The sequence below is a fragment of the Anser brachyrhynchus genome (genome assembly GCF_964034855.1).
Source record: "Anser brachyrhynchus genome assembly, chromosome: 1".
NCBI lineage: Eukaryota > Metazoa > Chordata > Aves > Anseriformes > Anatidae > Anser > Anser brachyrhynchus.
In genome coordinates this window covers 189,635-205,595 of record NC_137694.1, presented here as the reverse complement: position 1 = coordinate 205,595, position 15,961 = coordinate 189,635, and the positions used below count along the sequence as shown (strand labels likewise).

General features: G+C 48.4%; 2 protein-coding genes across 3 annotated transcripts; one reads left to right on the top strand and one right to left on the bottom strand.

Annotated features, from left to right (window-relative positions):
* Nucleotides 1-798: 798 nt before the first annotated feature.
* On the bottom strand, nucleotides 799-11,183 carry RABL2B (RAB, member of RAS oncogene family like 2B). The gene is made up of 8 exons (XM_080596601.1): nucleotides 11,015-11,183; nucleotides 10,884-10,913; nucleotides 10,440-10,519; nucleotides 4,992-5,071; nucleotides 3,910-4,021; nucleotides 1,870-1,967; nucleotides 1,533-1,616; nucleotides 799-1,239 (listed from the first exon to the last, which is right to left on the bottom strand). Exons 1-8 carry the CDS (start codon nucleotides 11,116-11,118, stop codon nucleotides 1,159-1,161), a joined length of 669 nt encoding a protein of 222 aa, XP_080452727.1. The 5' UTR covers nucleotides 11,119-11,183; the 3' UTR covers nucleotides 799-1,158.
* A 283-nt stretch (nucleotides 11,184-11,466) lies between these two features.
* Nucleotides 11,467-14,795, top strand: NME6 (NME/NM23 nucleoside diphosphate kinase 6). 2 transcript variants are annotated; one of them, XM_080596400.1, is made up of 6 exons: nucleotides 11,467-11,625; nucleotides 11,712-11,814; nucleotides 11,921-11,960; nucleotides 12,404-12,564; nucleotides 12,831-13,008; nucleotides 14,521-14,795. In XM_080596400.1, the coding sequence occupies exons 1-5, from the start codon at nucleotides 11,536-11,538 to the stop codon at nucleotides 12,995-12,997; spliced, it is 561 nt and encodes a 186-aa protein (XP_080452526.1). In that variant the 5' UTR covers nucleotides 11,467-11,535; the 3' UTR covers nucleotides 12,998-13,008; nucleotides 14,521-14,795. The 2 variants fall into 2 exon arrangements, with proteins under 2 accessions (XP_080452526.1, XP_080452525.1); XM_080596399.1 differs by having other exon boundaries at nucleotides 12,831-14,795.
* Nucleotides 14,796-15,961: the final 1,166 nt, after the last annotated feature.

The following is a 15,961-nucleotide window of genomic DNA, read 5'->3' as shown; positions in this document are numbered from 1 at the left end:
GACTTAATTTCCATGCTATTATTTGAAGGCTATATAAATCTGCTCTGCTTATGGAGTGAAGCTGCATGCATATTTCCCCACTGAACACCAGTCCTGATAACTTTGGAGTTACTGGTTTGTGTTCACGATCATGTAAGTGGTGCTTATGTTTACATGAGTGCTGGTAAGGACATTGTTCTACCGGTGTTAATCTGTTTTCCATCTGAATACGAGAGGGCATTTCTTTACTGTGAGGGTGACAGAGCATTACAACAGGTTGCCCAGAGAGGTTGTGAAGTTTCCTTCTCTGGAGATATTCAAAAACCTGCCTGGATGCCATCCTGCGCAAGGTGCTCTAGGTGATCCTGTTCGGCAGAGGTGTTGGGACTAGATGATCTTCAGAGGTCCCTTCCAACCTCCACCATTCTGTGACTGTGTGATTCTGTTTTGCCATCTGCTTTAATGGTATATGTCTCTGTGTTCTTGTACCCGGCTCTTTGGAATGCACACTACATCATGTATGGGAACAGGAGCAGCCACATCCATCAGCCTGGGATGGGAGAAGCCTTCTGGGTGTGAGAGTCCACCCGATTAAATACTAGAGGACCTGAAAGGAGAAATTTCCTATGTCCAGAAGTCTACCGATCTAGTTGCCCCATAACAGAATGGGGAAGAGAAACCCAAAGAAACTGCAGCAGAGATAACAGGGGTGGACTGAAAGTCAGCACTGGCTAGGTTGTGAAATGAATGGGGAGGGCTGGCAGTTGAACTCTACAGTAATTGGACTGCCTTATAACAAAAGTGCAAGAAGAACCCAAGTTCAAACCTTTAAAAAAAATCTTTAGTGTTTGTTTTCTCCAGTAGATACTATTAAAGCATCTGAGCAGGACCCTTCTCTGCAGGTCCAGCAGTGGCTTAGCTCTCCCAGCAAGCTTTGCCTTGAAGAAGCATGCGGTAACTAGTAACAGTGTGGATACTTCACCCTTTCCTTGACTGATGTGCAGAGGGTTAGGGCCCAGTCAACGAAGGTCACGGTCGTTGACAAGAAGGAGAAAGGCCCAGCTGCCCATCACCAGAGTTCTCAGGGCATGAGAAAAATTGCTTTCCTCTGTGGAGGACAGCTCTAACTAGCCCCTGACAACTGGAGCAGAGAGACATGATAGACTCAGGGTCTGGTCCTTAGGCAGATGGGGGCTTCTCTTCAGGAAAGCTCTCCTCCTTATCCGACGAATTCTCACTCTTCTTCTCAAGGTCAAAGCTCTGGAAAGAAGTAGGACAAGGAAATGCTGAAAATCATGACAGCTACATTCTGCTGTGATTCTTTCAAGCTCAGGCTAGGGCAACATGAGCTCTTCAGAGGGTCGCTACCTCACCCCTTCCAACCTAGATATGAACAGCACACAAACCTAGTGGTGTCACCAGCATAAGGCATATCTCTCCTTCCTGCAAAGTTTCATCCTTCAGTACAAGCTCTGCTTTTACTGAGGCGGAAAAGGGCAGAGCTAATAATCATTTAAGAGAGGAAGGAGTGCAGGAAGTAGGGCCTTTCTTACCTCCAGTTCTTGCATGACCTCATCCATGAAATCTCCTGAATTCTGTTTATAAGCAACGGCCAGTTTGATAGCATCATTGAAGAGCTGATGAGAAGAACACTTGTCACTCAAAGCAAAGGGCACTGGGTTTCTTTAATATGTGGAAACTGTACCCACATCCCAAGGAAAAACAAACAAACAAAAAACCACTCTACAACTACCTCTAGTTAACATGACTGTCATGAGTAGCCACGCAGAAGTACCAGCCCATTTTCTACTCTCTGTGCCTACAGCAGTGTCCATGTCCTTGGACTGTACAGAGTTCTCACAGACATTGAGCCAAACAGCTGTGTTTTACCTTCACTACATTAGTGCCATCTGCAGCAGACACAAAGTAAAAGGGTAAACTGAATTTCCGTGCAAAGTTGAAATTTTTCTGGGTCACCTTCATATCCGCTGGAGGAAAAAAAGCAAAAATGGTCAGTAAAGCATCACTGTAGGCAGAATGTCAACATACACAGGGATGATGGAACAGATGGAGACCAGAGTCTGATTTAGCTGTCATGGCCTGGTCTCTGCCGTACAAGGTCAGGTGAATCCACAAAAGCTAGAGGGTTTTAAAAGCAACAGCATCAGCAGACAATTGGCAAGAAGACAAAAAAAGGAAAGAGTTCTTGTTGCTTTATCCACGGTGTTTGACTGCATTATAGATAGATTCTGATGTGCTATAAATGCATAATGTTTTGCAGCTCAGAACATATCAGTTCAATCACTTTGCAGCAACTATGAATATTTTCTAGGTACATCCCTGTGATTTTGCTGTGTGTCCACATGACCTGGATACCATTGACAGCACAAACCACGCCCCTCCTTCCAGTTTGGGTGTTTTAACCGTACTTGCTCACTGCCCTTATGCCATGTAACCTATATTACTGTGAATCAAAGACAAAAATCACAAATGACAAATGTACATTTTGTACAAGTGTACAAATGACTCAACTGTTATATTTTTTTTTACTTAGCGGGCAATTAGGTCCAGCTACTCCAACATCAGTAGGCCAGAGGCTTTCAGTTTTGGAATAAATTTACTTCATAGTTATAGAACATGCTGACACAGCAGTAACAGCTCAAAGTTTTGACTAACAGACAGCTTGTATGCACAGAAGGAGGATGACTCCAGACAATCTCGCCTCTCTCACAGAAGCAACAGCTGAAGTAGTTCAGACCAAACACCTGCCAGTGAGCACTGCCCAGGCAGCCACTCTCTACCTCCTTGCAGGAAGCTGGCTCCACCATTTCACAGGCTGAGTCTGTGTTAAGAGTGATCATTTCCTTGTCCTGGTGGAATACAGCAAAGGTAAGGGAGAAGACTTTCTTGAAGCAGTGTCCACTCTCACATAGAACACTAGGAGCAGGATTCATCTACACAGAAGTAGTATCTATAATATGACTGTCAACAGCAAGTTCATTTGTCTGGGCTTCCTGTACAGTCCATGCAATCAGTGGATTCAAGGTTGACTTGACACATCCTGTAGGAAAGGCTTTTATTAGGTAAGATCATCATAGCCTAAACCACACCACTGAATCAAATGAACTTCCACAAACTGCAGTGGGAGCCCAGACACCTTATTCAGATGGAGACACCTATTCATAGCTGTGATGACTTTCCACTATGAATGTCAGCAAGGATGCCCGTGTCTGACATGGTACTTGACAGAAAACCAATAGAGCAGGAGACTGTGGACCTGTGGGTATGTCTTCTCTCTTAGATGCTGAGCAGAAAGCTGATGCTGATGCATTATGCACTCTCATGGAATGCGGAAGACAGATCACAACCTAAATAACAGCAGTTATGAAAGCCTAGCTAGCATTCCTAAGAGGAGGCAATCATTCAGTCATCTGCAGTGGAAGGTGAACAAGTTTTCCAGCAGGTATATTTAGATACTGTGGCATGGAAGAGTCCCATGGAAACCTGCACACTGAATTAGCAATGCAAAGGCATTTACCGAGTGCATCAGGGGAAGCCGCAGAATAGATTATGCTCCTTTTCCACCAAGACATCCTGTAATTTTTGACTAAGTACTGCTCCAGCTTTTGTATACTTGCTGGATGAAATGGGCAGCATGGCAAGGACAGAATTGGAAGGACATCGCTTGAATAAATTTTAAATTGATTAAATTTGTATTTTAATTGCTAATAAAACAAGGACAAGAGCCTATAAGACACCGTGAAAGGCCACTAGAGGACCCAGCTATTTATTTGGTAAAACACAGCCCCCTGAGGGACTAATATTCAAGAACTTATCTGGACCCAACAGATGAATGACATTCTTTCACAAATAGGTAAGAAGAGAATAACTTCACAGTTCTGGGAGGCTAAAAGAAGAAGATATACTCACCATCAATTTTATTGGCTACCACAACGCAAGGGATCTCTGGGCGGAATTCTCTCAGCTCCTTGTACCAGCTACTCAGGTTCTTGTAGGTGACTTTTCGCTGCACATCAAACACCTTCCAAAAAAGAACCAGCTATATCATGGGTTCAATGGTAGGACAGCTCCTGATAAAACTACCGCACCAAACATATGTACAGCATCCATAATTTTCCCAGGAGGACATAAACATGGGAAACCGGCCTTTGTTAGAAATCATGAAAGAGAATATGGAGAACATCCAGCAAGCCTTGAAATATGTAGCCAGCCCCCTTCTTTGCATGATGCAGGCAACAGTCCCCCATTTTCATTTACATGCTTATTTCATTCAATGACAAGCACTTTATCACCCATGACATATCACTGGGAAAGACCTGTTCTGCTAAGTCAATAGGGTCAGATGTGAGGCTTCTCTAATATAACAATTACATTAAAATATCAGTAAAGTTGACTGATGCTCACAAGTGATGAGATATAGTGAAAAGTTAGAGTACTAATACAGACCAAGGGACCTAAGTGGGTTAGGAGTCAGAAAACAAAGCTCATTTGAGCTAGAAAAATGGGAAGCTCAAAGTATGTGAAAATAGTAAAGGCAGAAGACCAGAGAAGAACATCTTATGTAGTACCTCTGCAGAACATGTTAAAACTGTTTTGTACTACATAATTCAAAAGTCACATTGCAGAGCAAGAAGAGAGTGCCATTTCCCTCACATCACCTGACAGGACTGCTTCTAAAGAAATGCATTTAGTTGTACATACCACATTATTGGAAACACAGTGATGAAAGAAAGGAAATTTAGAGTAAAGAAAACCCAGGGCATACAGTATTAGTGCTATCTGGAAAGATACAAGAAAGGTAAACATACCCAACTACAGTGGCTTTATCTGGTGAGAGAATAGGAAACAATGTAGGAAAGTTTTTTAAAACAACTGGAAGAGACAAGAAATATAGGACAGTATAATTGGAAAAAGTAACATACAGGCCAAGTGTCAACTGGAACCCCATCAGCCAAAATTCCACCAGATCACAGCTGGGACACTGCCCTTACCATGATACAAGCATGAGCTTTATGGTAATAGGATGCATGCATGCTCTGGAACCTCTCTTGTCCAGCTGTGTCCCAGAAATCTATAAGACAGAAAAACAAACAAACAAACAAACAAAAAACAAGCTGAGGATGATACAATGCCCTAAGTTCTGTTTTCCTTATCACTGAAACCCAGGATGCAAAGACCTGCCCATCTACTCAGGGTCACACATTAGGTTTCACCTCACTAACCTGAAACATTCCAGTACCAAGAAATCATGCAAAACTAGGATCTTTTGTTAGCTACAACAGTGGTATAAACATTCTAGCAAAAGAGAAGTCATCAGATAAGAACAGTAAGATAAAGCTAGTCAAAGGTGAAAAGAGTAGTAACAATGTATGGTACTTTGTCACTAGAGATGACAATAAAAAACAATATCCAAATGTCTTGAGACAGCTTGATTTCTTACGTCTGTGTTAATCTGTGTTAGCCAGGTGCCTGCTAAATGAAAGGTTCCACTGACTCTCCCAGACAGTCTGAATCTGCTCCTTCCAAGGGCACAACTGCTTCTAAGATTATGAAGTTAGCCTGAGACAGACGGGTCCCAATTCATTAAGTACCTTGTATACTAGGTATCATGAAGCATACCTGAACAGTCATCAATATTTTAATGCCATTTTCTGTTTGTGTGCCTCAAGTAGAGATTTTCCCCCCTCCTCTTGCTGGATTTATGGGCTAAAATTTGTGTCTTATATGTTGTACAAATTTATGCAGCTTCAAGTAAGAACCACTAGATGTAGTTATGCTGTCAGCTAGACTGAAGCACCCCAGTCTCCATAAAGACTATTATGCCACTTCCCTTTGTGTCTACTTGGTATTGAAATACAGGTTAGTTTCTGACTGGATACTGTATCTGACTTTCTGGACCGTGACTTCTTAAACTGCCCAAATTATAGGCAAGTATTCATCAGACTACATTTGCATTCATTCTGGGAAGTTTTGCTTAGCTTCTAAAATTGCTTGACTCTTTCAATGTGCCATTCCAGAATCCTCACTTACAAGGAACAAACACCAAGTGACCATGACCTACTGCCAAGGCGATCAGCTCCGGGCAGGCATGTTCTGTACACATCACACAAGGGCGTTTCCTGAGCCAGGGAAGCCCCAGGGGAGTACAGAGACCTGCCAGGGGCCAGCAGCTGGGGTGAGAGCAGCTGCCGAGGCGTGGGCGGCCCAGCACACCCCCACATAAGCAGCCCCTCAGGAGCACAGCGTGGCAGTTGGCGCAGGACGGCGCCCCATGAGGGAAGGCCATTCCACTGGCTGAGTGGGAGGCGTTGAGAACACCTTAACCCTGCAGTCAGGCTCCTTTCCCTGCCCATCTGCACAGATCAGGGGTGCTCACCCTACCTGATCCTCAAGGCAGAATGGTGGGCACTTGTCTCAGGGCAAAGGCCGTGGGTCTGGCTGCGTGGTCTGTGCTGTCTGCCCCAGCCGTGGATGATGCTTCCACCAAGACGGAGCTACTGAAAGGCGAGGCTGCAGCACAGACTCCCGACTGCTTGAAGTGCCTGGATCTTTCCCTTGGGGCAGGGACAAGCGGCAGAACTGCCTGCAGAAGGTAGGAGGACCTCCAGTACCAGGTGGCTGAGCTGCAGGAGGCAGTGAGAAGGCTGCGTAGCATCAGGGAGGCTGAGGAGGAGTTGGATAGCTGGATCCTAGCACGATCTGCAGGGGAATCACAGCGCACAGCCAAACAGCCCAAAACTCCCTCACTGTCACTCACTGAAGGGAGTGAGACCAATGACACTGGAGGGTGGAAGCTGGCAGCAACAAGGATCAACAGGAGGAAGAGTCTTCCCCCAAAGCCTCAGATGCCCTTACAAAACTACTTCACCCCTCTGCAGGCTGAGAAGGAAAGACCTATTGCAGGGATGGTGGAGCAGAGTAAGACAACACAGTCTGCTCCCTGTGTAACAACTCGTCCAACTAAGAAAAGGTGACAGGTGATAGTAGTAGGCAAATCTCTTCTGAGGGGCACAGAGGTGCCCATCTGTTGACCTGATTTACTCTTGAGGAAGGTCTGATGCTTACCAGGGGGGCTCATACCAGGGATGTTACCAGGATACTGACAAGCCTTGTACAGCCTAAGGACTATTATCAGCTGTTGCTGTTTCATGTGGTCACCAGCGATGCAGCCAGGAGCAGTCTGAGGAGTATCAAGAGGGATTACAGAGCCCTGGGAGCAGCAGTAAGGAACTCAGGAGCGCAGGTAGTTTCTTCATCAGTCCTGCTGGTCAAAGGGAAGGGGATTGAAAGGGCCACTCAAATTTGGCAAATCAACAGATGGTTACAGGACTAGTGCCACAGACAGGGGTTCAGCTACCTAGACCATGGGACTCGCTTTCAGAAACCTCGTCTGATGGGGTCCACCTGTCAGAGAAGGGGAAGAACATCTTCGGTCACAGGCTTGCCAAGCTGGTGAAGAGGGCTTTAAACTAGAGTTGCTGGAGGAGGGGAACCTCAATCGATCCTGTTCCTCCCAGTTTGATGCCAGTGTCAGCAATAGATGCCCAGAGCCTGAAGAAAGGTCATGGGTCAGCAGGAGAGCACCTGAAGAGCAACACAAAGGTGTTCCAGCCAGTAAGGCAGCTTCATTAGGGGCTCAAATTTAATGTTTCTGTGCTAACGCACGTGGTATTGGAATAAACAAGAGGAGTTAGAGATGTACACACACCTTCAGGGCTATGACTTCATTGGCTTTACGGAGACCATGGGATGGCTCCCATGACTGGAGTGTTAATGGAAGGATACAGGCTCTTCAGGAAGGACAGGCAGGGGAGGCGAGGGGGAGGCATCACCCTCCATGTCAATCAGAAGCTGGAGTGCATGGAGCTCTGCCTGGGGATGAATGAGGAGCTGAGAGCTTATGGGTCAGGATTACAGGGAGGGCAGGGACAGGTGACATTATAGTGGGAGTCTGCTACAGGCCACCTGATCAGGAAGATCAAGCAGATGAGGTCCTCTATAGACAGATAGAAGCAGCCTCACTTTCACAAGCCCTGGTTCTCATGGGGGACTTCAACCGCCACATTATCTGTTGGAGGGACAGCACAGCAGGGCATAGGCAATCCAGGAGGTTCCTGGAATGCACTGATGACAACTTCCTTCTCCAAGTGATAAAAGAGCCCATGAGGAGAGGTGCATTGCCAGACTTCATTCTCACCAACAAGGAGGGGCTGGTGGAGAATGTGAAACTCAAGGGCAGGCTTGGCTGCAGTGACCATGAAATGGTGAAGTTTTGGATCCAGAGAGCAGCAAGGAGGGAGCACAGCAAACTTGCTACCCTGGACTTTGTGAGAACAGACTTTGCCCTTTTCAGGGATCTGCTTGGTAGAGTACTATGGGACAAAGCCCTGGAAAGAAGAGGAGCCCAAGAAAGCTGGTTAATATTCAATGATCACCTCCTCCAAGCTCAGAAGCAATGCATTCCAACAAAGAGGAAATCAGGCAAAAATGGATGTACATGGAGATTCTGGCCAAACTCAAACAGCAAAATGAGACCTTGTGCTTTCTTACACTACAGATACTAGTTGTTTAAGCATTGCAGCATTTCCTAACTCAAAGCAATAATATACACCAGCAAGTCTCTGATAAAGGATCGTCCCTAATTTTGTAAAGCGTATTTCAATCATGAACCAACTGAACAGAATTCAGAGGAAGCATCAAGAATCACCAGAGATCCATCCTGTGAAAAAGGCAGAATAAACTGAAGTTATTTAGCCTAAAAGAGAGAAGAAATAAAGGGAAAAGCTACAACACTCAAACATGTGGAAAACTGATGCAAGCAGAAAGGGGAAAAAACTTTCAGTGCCGTGCCCAGGAAACATAGGAAATAACTGGTTTACCTTGGATAGAGAAGATTCACACTGAGTGTCAAGAAACTTTCTAGCAGTAAGGACACATATATTGGAATAGATGGCCTAAGCAGTCTTTATCATTAGAAGTCTTTGACTAAATGAAATAGGTAAGTATCCGTGAAGACTGTCATTAAGTAAAGAATTTCCCCTGTATAGAGATGTGCTAGATGACATCTCACAGTCCCTTCCAGAGCTGTGGTTTCTGAAAATGCAGAAATTGTAGTGACACAGGCAGCAGTACAGAACTGCAGTGCTTTCATACTGACGGACAGCTAAGCTCTACCATGCCACTCTCTCACTCCCCTTCCTCAAAAGAACAAGGGGAGAAAATGTGATGAAAAAAGTCTTATGGGTTCAGATAAGGACAAGGAGTTCACTCACCAATTACCATCATGGGCAAAACAGACTCACCATGGGAAGATTAATGTAACTTTATTGCCTACTGCTACCAAATTACAGCAGTGAGAACTAAAACCAAATTAAAAACACCTTCCCCCACCATCCACCCTCTTCTACATCTTCTGCCTGAGCTGTGCAGGGGAACAGGGAGTGGTGGATGCATTCAGTCCGTAACACTTCATCTCTGCCATTCCTTCGTCTTCACTGTCCTCCCCTGCCCCCCAGCATGGGGTCCCTCCCATGGGATGCAGTTCTTCCTGAACTGATCCTAGGCTTCCCACAGACTGCCGTTCTTCAAGAACTGGTCCAGTATGGGTCTGTACCATGGGCAGCAGCTCCCACCAAGCCTCCTGCTCCAATGGGGGCTCTTCTCTGAAGGCTGCAGTTCCAGCCTAGAGTCTGCTCCACCATGGAGATCTGCTCTGCTGTGGTACACCATAGGCTGCAGGGGGACAGCCTGCTCCACCATGGTCCTCCATGAGCTTCCAGGGATCTTCAGCCCCAGCACCTGGAGCACCTCTTCCCCTCCTTCACTGACCTTGGTGTCTGCAAGGCTGTTTCTCTCACTTTTTCTCACTCCTCTCTCCCAGCTGCTGTAGCACAGCAGTTTTTTTCCTTTCTTAAATCTGCTCTCCCAGAGGCACAACTAGCATTGCTCATTGGCTCAGCTCTGGCCAGCAGCGGGTCCCTTTTGGAGCCAGCTGAAACAGGCTCTTATCTAACATGGGGCAGCTGCTCAGCTCTTCCCACAGAAGCCACCCCTGCGCGTCCCATCCCTTCCCCCCCGCCCCAGCTACCAAAACCTTGCCATGTAAACCTATTACACAGAATCACAAACTGGTTTAGCTTTGAAGGGACTTCTATCAGAAGGGGGAGTGACAGAGGCGCACAGTGGAGCTTACCTGTTTATCGGTGTGAAACCACCGCAGTTCTGTGATTCTGATTCTTTCGTTCTCCCATTTCCCTGACTACTACAAATCGACATTTGGCATCTCTTTGCCCATTGCAAGTACCTCCCCCGCCGTATTTTGGGGTCTCTATACTGCTGCGTATGCCAGCGGCACCGTCGGCGTCACCCTCCCTCCACGGAGCCGGCACCGCCCCGTCCCCGGGGCCCCCGGAACTCCGGCCAGGGCACTCCGCACTTACCCACCAGGACCGGCTTCCCGTCCACGCGAGCGCGGTGCTTGTACAGCGTCAGGGCGAAGGTGGAGAGCTGCTGGGGGCGGCTGCGACCGCGTTAAGGAGCCGACGGAGGCGCACGTCCCCTCACCCGCAGCGACTGCCGGCGCCGGGCCGGCGTGCGCTCCCCGGGCCGGGCCCGCCGCAGCCCCCCCGGGCCGGGCCCGCCGCAGCCCCCCCGGGCCGGGCCCGCCGCAGCCCCCCCGGGCCGGGCCCGCCGCAGCCCCCCCGGGCCGGGCCCGCCGCAGCCCCCCGGGCCGGGCCCGCCGCAGCCCCCCGGGCCGGGCCCGCCGCCCGCCGCCCCCCCACCGCCGCCCGCTCTGCCGCGCCCCACCGCCCGGCCGGCTGAGGGGGCGGCCCCGGCGGCACGAGCGGGAACTGAGGGGTCCGGGCGGCGCGGCGCGTGGATACAATCCGTCGAGCAGGAACCTCTCCAGCAGCCTGCGGAAAGAGAACGGCGGAGGGTGAGGCCGCGGCCCCCGGGCGCCCCCTCGCCTTCCGCGAGGCCCGGCCGGGCGGCGGGGACCGGCGCGGCCACACACTTGGACTTGCCCACGGCGCTGTCGCCCAAGCAGATGATCTTCACGGCCTCCTCGGCGCCGGCCGCGGCCTCCTCCCGGGCCTGCTCCGCCGCCGCCTCCGCCATGGCGCCGCCCCCGCGTCCCCGCTGCTACGCGACACGCGCCGCCCCGCCGCCCGGCGCCGCCCCGCCGCCCGGCGCCGCCCCGCCGCCCGGCGCCGCCCCGCCGCCCGGCGCCGCCCCGCCGCCCGGCGCCGCCCCGCCGCCCGGCGCCGCCCCGCCGCCCGGCGCCGCCCCGCCGCCCGGCGCCGCCCCGCCGCCCGGCGCCGCCCCGCCGCCCGGCGCCGCCCCGCCGCCCGGCGCCGCCCCGCCGCCCGGCGCCGCCCCGCCGCCCGGCGCCGCCCCGCCGCCCGGCGCCGCCCCGCCGCCCGGCGCCGCCCCGCCGCCCGGCGCCGCCCCGCCGCCCGGCGCCGCCCCGCCGCCCGGCGCCGCCCCGCCGCGCGTCAGCCGTCAGGTGGTCGCGCGGCCGGCAGCGGCGGCGCGATGGCGGTGGCGGGGCGCTGCGGGAGGCCGCTGCAGCTGACGCTGGCGCTGCTGAAGCCGGACGCCGTGGCCCACCCGCTGGTGCTGGAGGTGAGGGCCGGGGGGGCCGGGCCGCCCGCGCCGGGCCGGCGGTCCGCGCCGCCCGCCCAGCCGCCGCGCCTCTGCCTGCCTTCCAGGCCGTGCACGAGATCATCCTCAGCAACCGGTTCCTCGTCGTGCGCGCCAAGGAGCTGCGCTGCGGGCGGGAGGAGAGCCGCCGCTTCTACCGGGAGCACGCGGGTAGGCGGCCCGCGGGTGGCCCGCGGCTCCGGGGCGGGCGGGCCTGGCCGCTGGGCCGGGCCGGGCCGGGCCGGGCCGCGTGACTCCAGGCGCCTTTCTCCCGCAGGGCGGTTCTTCTACCAGCGGCTGGTGGAGTTCATGGCCAGGTACCGGCCGCGTCTGCGGGCGGGCAGCGCGGGGCGCGAGGAGGGAGCTTGCTTCGCGTGGCAGGCGGACCCTTGTCTTGCCCGAGCATCCGGAGGGGTCCGCCTCGGCGTGGGATGCATCTCGGCAGGAGACGGTGCTTGTGATGCGCTGAGGGTGAAAGCTATGGGCTGAGGGGTGGGCAGGTAGCAGGGATCGACCCTGCAGGAACGGCATCCCGGCTGTTTTTGGTTGTCATCACCTAGGAGGAGGTCACATGCATGCTATATTTCCAAACCATGGTCTTATTTTCTAGTGTCGTAGTAGATCTGTATCTCTTCTCAGAGAGCACTGCGTTGTAGTTGCGCTAATTTGCTTCTTGGAGCTTGTCATATTTATAAGAATGAGGAAGTTATACCCTGTTGTAACCTTACCTGTTTCTGCTCTTTCCTTGTCCTTTTCGTAGTGGCCCTATGTGGGCTTATATCTTGGCCCATGAGAATGCTATCACCCTCTGGAGAACCCTGATGGGACCCACCAAAGTATTCCGAGCCCGAAACAGTGTCCCAGACTCCATCCGAGGAGCTTATGGCCTCACTGACACCAGGAATACCACTCATGGCTCAGGTAGGCTTTCTTGGCTGAGTGCTGGGCAGGGACTAGAGATCAGTGAGGAGTGAATGAAGGTGTTCTGGCTGCCTTTGCTTACTTTCTGTTTGTGGTGTCAAAGTTCATGATTTTATCTCTTCTGCAGATTCCACCTGCACCTATGCTGTTACAACCAAGCCTGGCACTTTTCTTTACATCCTCAGCTTCTGCCCTTTCCTTTGAAACGTAGTGCATCTTTGAGGTGCAAGACTATCATCTCTCATCTTTTTCCTCTATTCTAACAGATTCACCAGCATCAGCCAGCAGAGAAATTGCCTTCTTCTTCCCAGAGTTCAATGAAGAGCTCTGGTACCAGCAGGAGGAGCCACATCTGCGGTGTGGTCAGGTGTATTACAATGCAGAGGAGCGTGTTCACTGTGTATTCAAGGATGAAGAAACAGAGTTGACCTGAGTTACCTGGGGGTATGGTTTACTGATCAGGAAGTAGCTTCTAGCCACTCTGTTTGGGTCAGCCCCGTAACAAGATATAGAACCATGACATGTCATGAGGAGTGAAAGGGAAGGAAAGACCTAGTGCACATTACAGAGAGCTGCTTGGGATTGTTGTTCATGCAGCGTGCAGGTTCTGGGACACTTCAGAAAAAGCTTGTCCAGTAGCAGTACTCCAAGTTGATACAGGTATATACCCATACACTTCACCAATCCCTCATGTACTTTGTGTATGAGCAGTACAGGTGAGTTCCTCAGAGGATTAGCTGAAAATGGGATTGCCTATTTCCAGTTATAGGCGGCTAGGGTATGATTAGCTCTGCCTTATATTAGGCTTCAGATTCTTATTATTTACTCTGTTCTCTCAGTTCCTAAAGGAGGAAGAGGGGAAAAATGCAATGGTGAGCAGTGTAATATTAACTCTTATGTCATCGCTTTCCTGGATCCAAGCTAAGAAAAGATTGTCTTTGGTCTTGCGATTCATATCTTAAGAATCTTGTAGAGGGCACAGTTAAAAGCTGTTCTCTAAACTAAAGCAGCATATGTCGTCAGCTGAGTTTAGTCTGGACTAACGAACCTGGAGCACATCCTGTAGAAGTTGCAGAAAGATGTGGAACAGTCTGGTGCCTGTGAAGCATCTTACATTTTGTGCTTTTAGAGTTTCTGGTTCATGAGCTTAGTATTTCTGGTGAAATTTGTTAGTGGCTTTTAAGGATACGAATATTGTGAATCTATAATAAAGGTTAAAAAAAGGTAGTTGAATGCGGGTACACAGAAGCTGTAGAAGTTCTTCCTGGAGCTCTTTACATTAAGCCTTGTAACAAAATATCTAATGGCAACTCAAAGACTTAATTGCATACTCTAAGATTATGGGTTTGCTATGCACTGAAGCACCGAGTTTCATATCCTTTGTAAATTATATGAACAAAATCTTTCAATCATCCCGATAATTGATAATATTACTATATGGTGGTGCATGAGTGTGCTTTTGATGAGCATGGCAGAACCTTGCATAGTACATTTGTCTTCTTGTACTAATGCATTTTGAGAATGTTTAATGCGTTTAAACAGTCCCTTAATAGCTTCTTCCAGTGCAGATTTTTTTTAATCAAGGTGCCATGTCATACCAAGTGAAATTTCTTTCACGTAATTTCAGATGCACTGTATCAGTGAAGATACGTTTGTAATGTACTTAGGACAACAAGCTTGTTTGCTTGAGGCCTTTTTCTGAAGTTTAACATGACAAGTGTCAATGATAATAGTCGCTACACCTCTGTTGACTGAGCTCCAAATTAATCAGTGTGTTATTTTCTCACGGATCAAAAGCAAGTTTCTCTTTGACTAGTTTAAGACTAAGTTTAAGCTATGTGAAATCTTTGGCAGTTGTTCAAAGTGTTGCCACAGAGCTTCTTTGATTAAAAATACAAACACTTTTTTCCTTCCTTACTATTATATAAGATTAAATGCAGCTGTTATTTTTTTCAGGTACAGATCAAAAGGATCTGCTGACTATTTCTGCATTTTTGCTGCTTTTATTTACTAGCAGTATCCAAAGGTGGATGTGTTCATGACTGAGTATGAATTTATACAAGCCTGAAATCTTGCTGTCCTGAATGCTACTGACAATTGATATTTTATTGGTTCCCCAAATTTGTGTGTGTTTTTTCTTGCAACTGTTAATCATTTTTTTCACCTTTCTTTTTACAATGTGTTTTCTTTATTGGATATTAATTTGGGATGTCATTAAATAATAATTCCTATCTCTGCTGTTCATTTTAAGTGTTTATTTTTCATAATCATTTAAGGTTATTACATTTGGTGAAACTGATACGCTGGCTTGGTGTCATGATGTTTTCACAATATAATTAAGAGCTCACAATTACCAATACTTAGATAGCTGCCAGTTGTTAAGTTAGTATTAACATTTCTTTGGTCTAGCAAGACTGTACTTAAGCAGAGGTAGTCAGAACTGTCAAGTTCCATTTCCCCAGACAAGGTGTTTGTTTTGCAAAACAAAAGATGTTCTGTGAAATTTATCAGGAGAGCTAATATTGAAATTAGATGTTAGATGCAAGAAGTAATGTGAAAAATATTTTTTTAATGTCTAAGGTAGCCTTTGGATTTGAGATGACAGCAGATGCTTATTTTGAGGGCTCTACTGAAATCCTTTCTGCTTTTTTGCCCTTCCTTGTAAGAGCTCGAGATTTTAATATTTACTTTTTTACTCCTTCTCTAGTGACAGTTAGCATGTATTTTGTACACTGTCTGGTGCCTCTTGGTCCTCTGATGATGAGTCACCTTTGATTTTGTAACTTACAGTGATTTTAATTCAAAACAACCTATACCCTTTCTCAGTCTTCTCTTCTTGCTCCCCCATTCCCTGTCCTTAATCTATCTTTAAAGAATAATCAATTCAACTTGTGCTGTGTTTTTTATTTTTTTACATTTGAGTCAAACACCTCTTAAGAAATCTTGGTAATGCCTGGCATATGCTATTTCTTCTTCCATATTGATTTTCAGTTTCTTTTTTTGAGCTCCAAACATTATGGTTTAAAATAGTAAAGGCAAATTATCTGAATGTTGGTTTAGCTTAACTTTGCACTGTTTCATGCTGCAACGTTCTGATGCACAGTAGACAATTGTATATTTGTTGTTGTTGTCCACTTCTTAAAAAGGCTTAAACACCTTCAGCCTCTTGTTTATTTACACCTGAATAACGGTATATACCTGAATATTAGGTATTCAACACCTAGTGGTACTTGAACATGAGACTGAGAGAAGTTTAACCAGTTTCCCCACTGTGGAGGGGATGCTCTGGTATTTCATAAAAATACTGCAGTCTTTTAAGTATAATTTGTCCAACAAATTGCTTAGCTCCCATACCTCTCCTTGGACTAAGGATATGGGATAGATTTCTGAAAGTTAC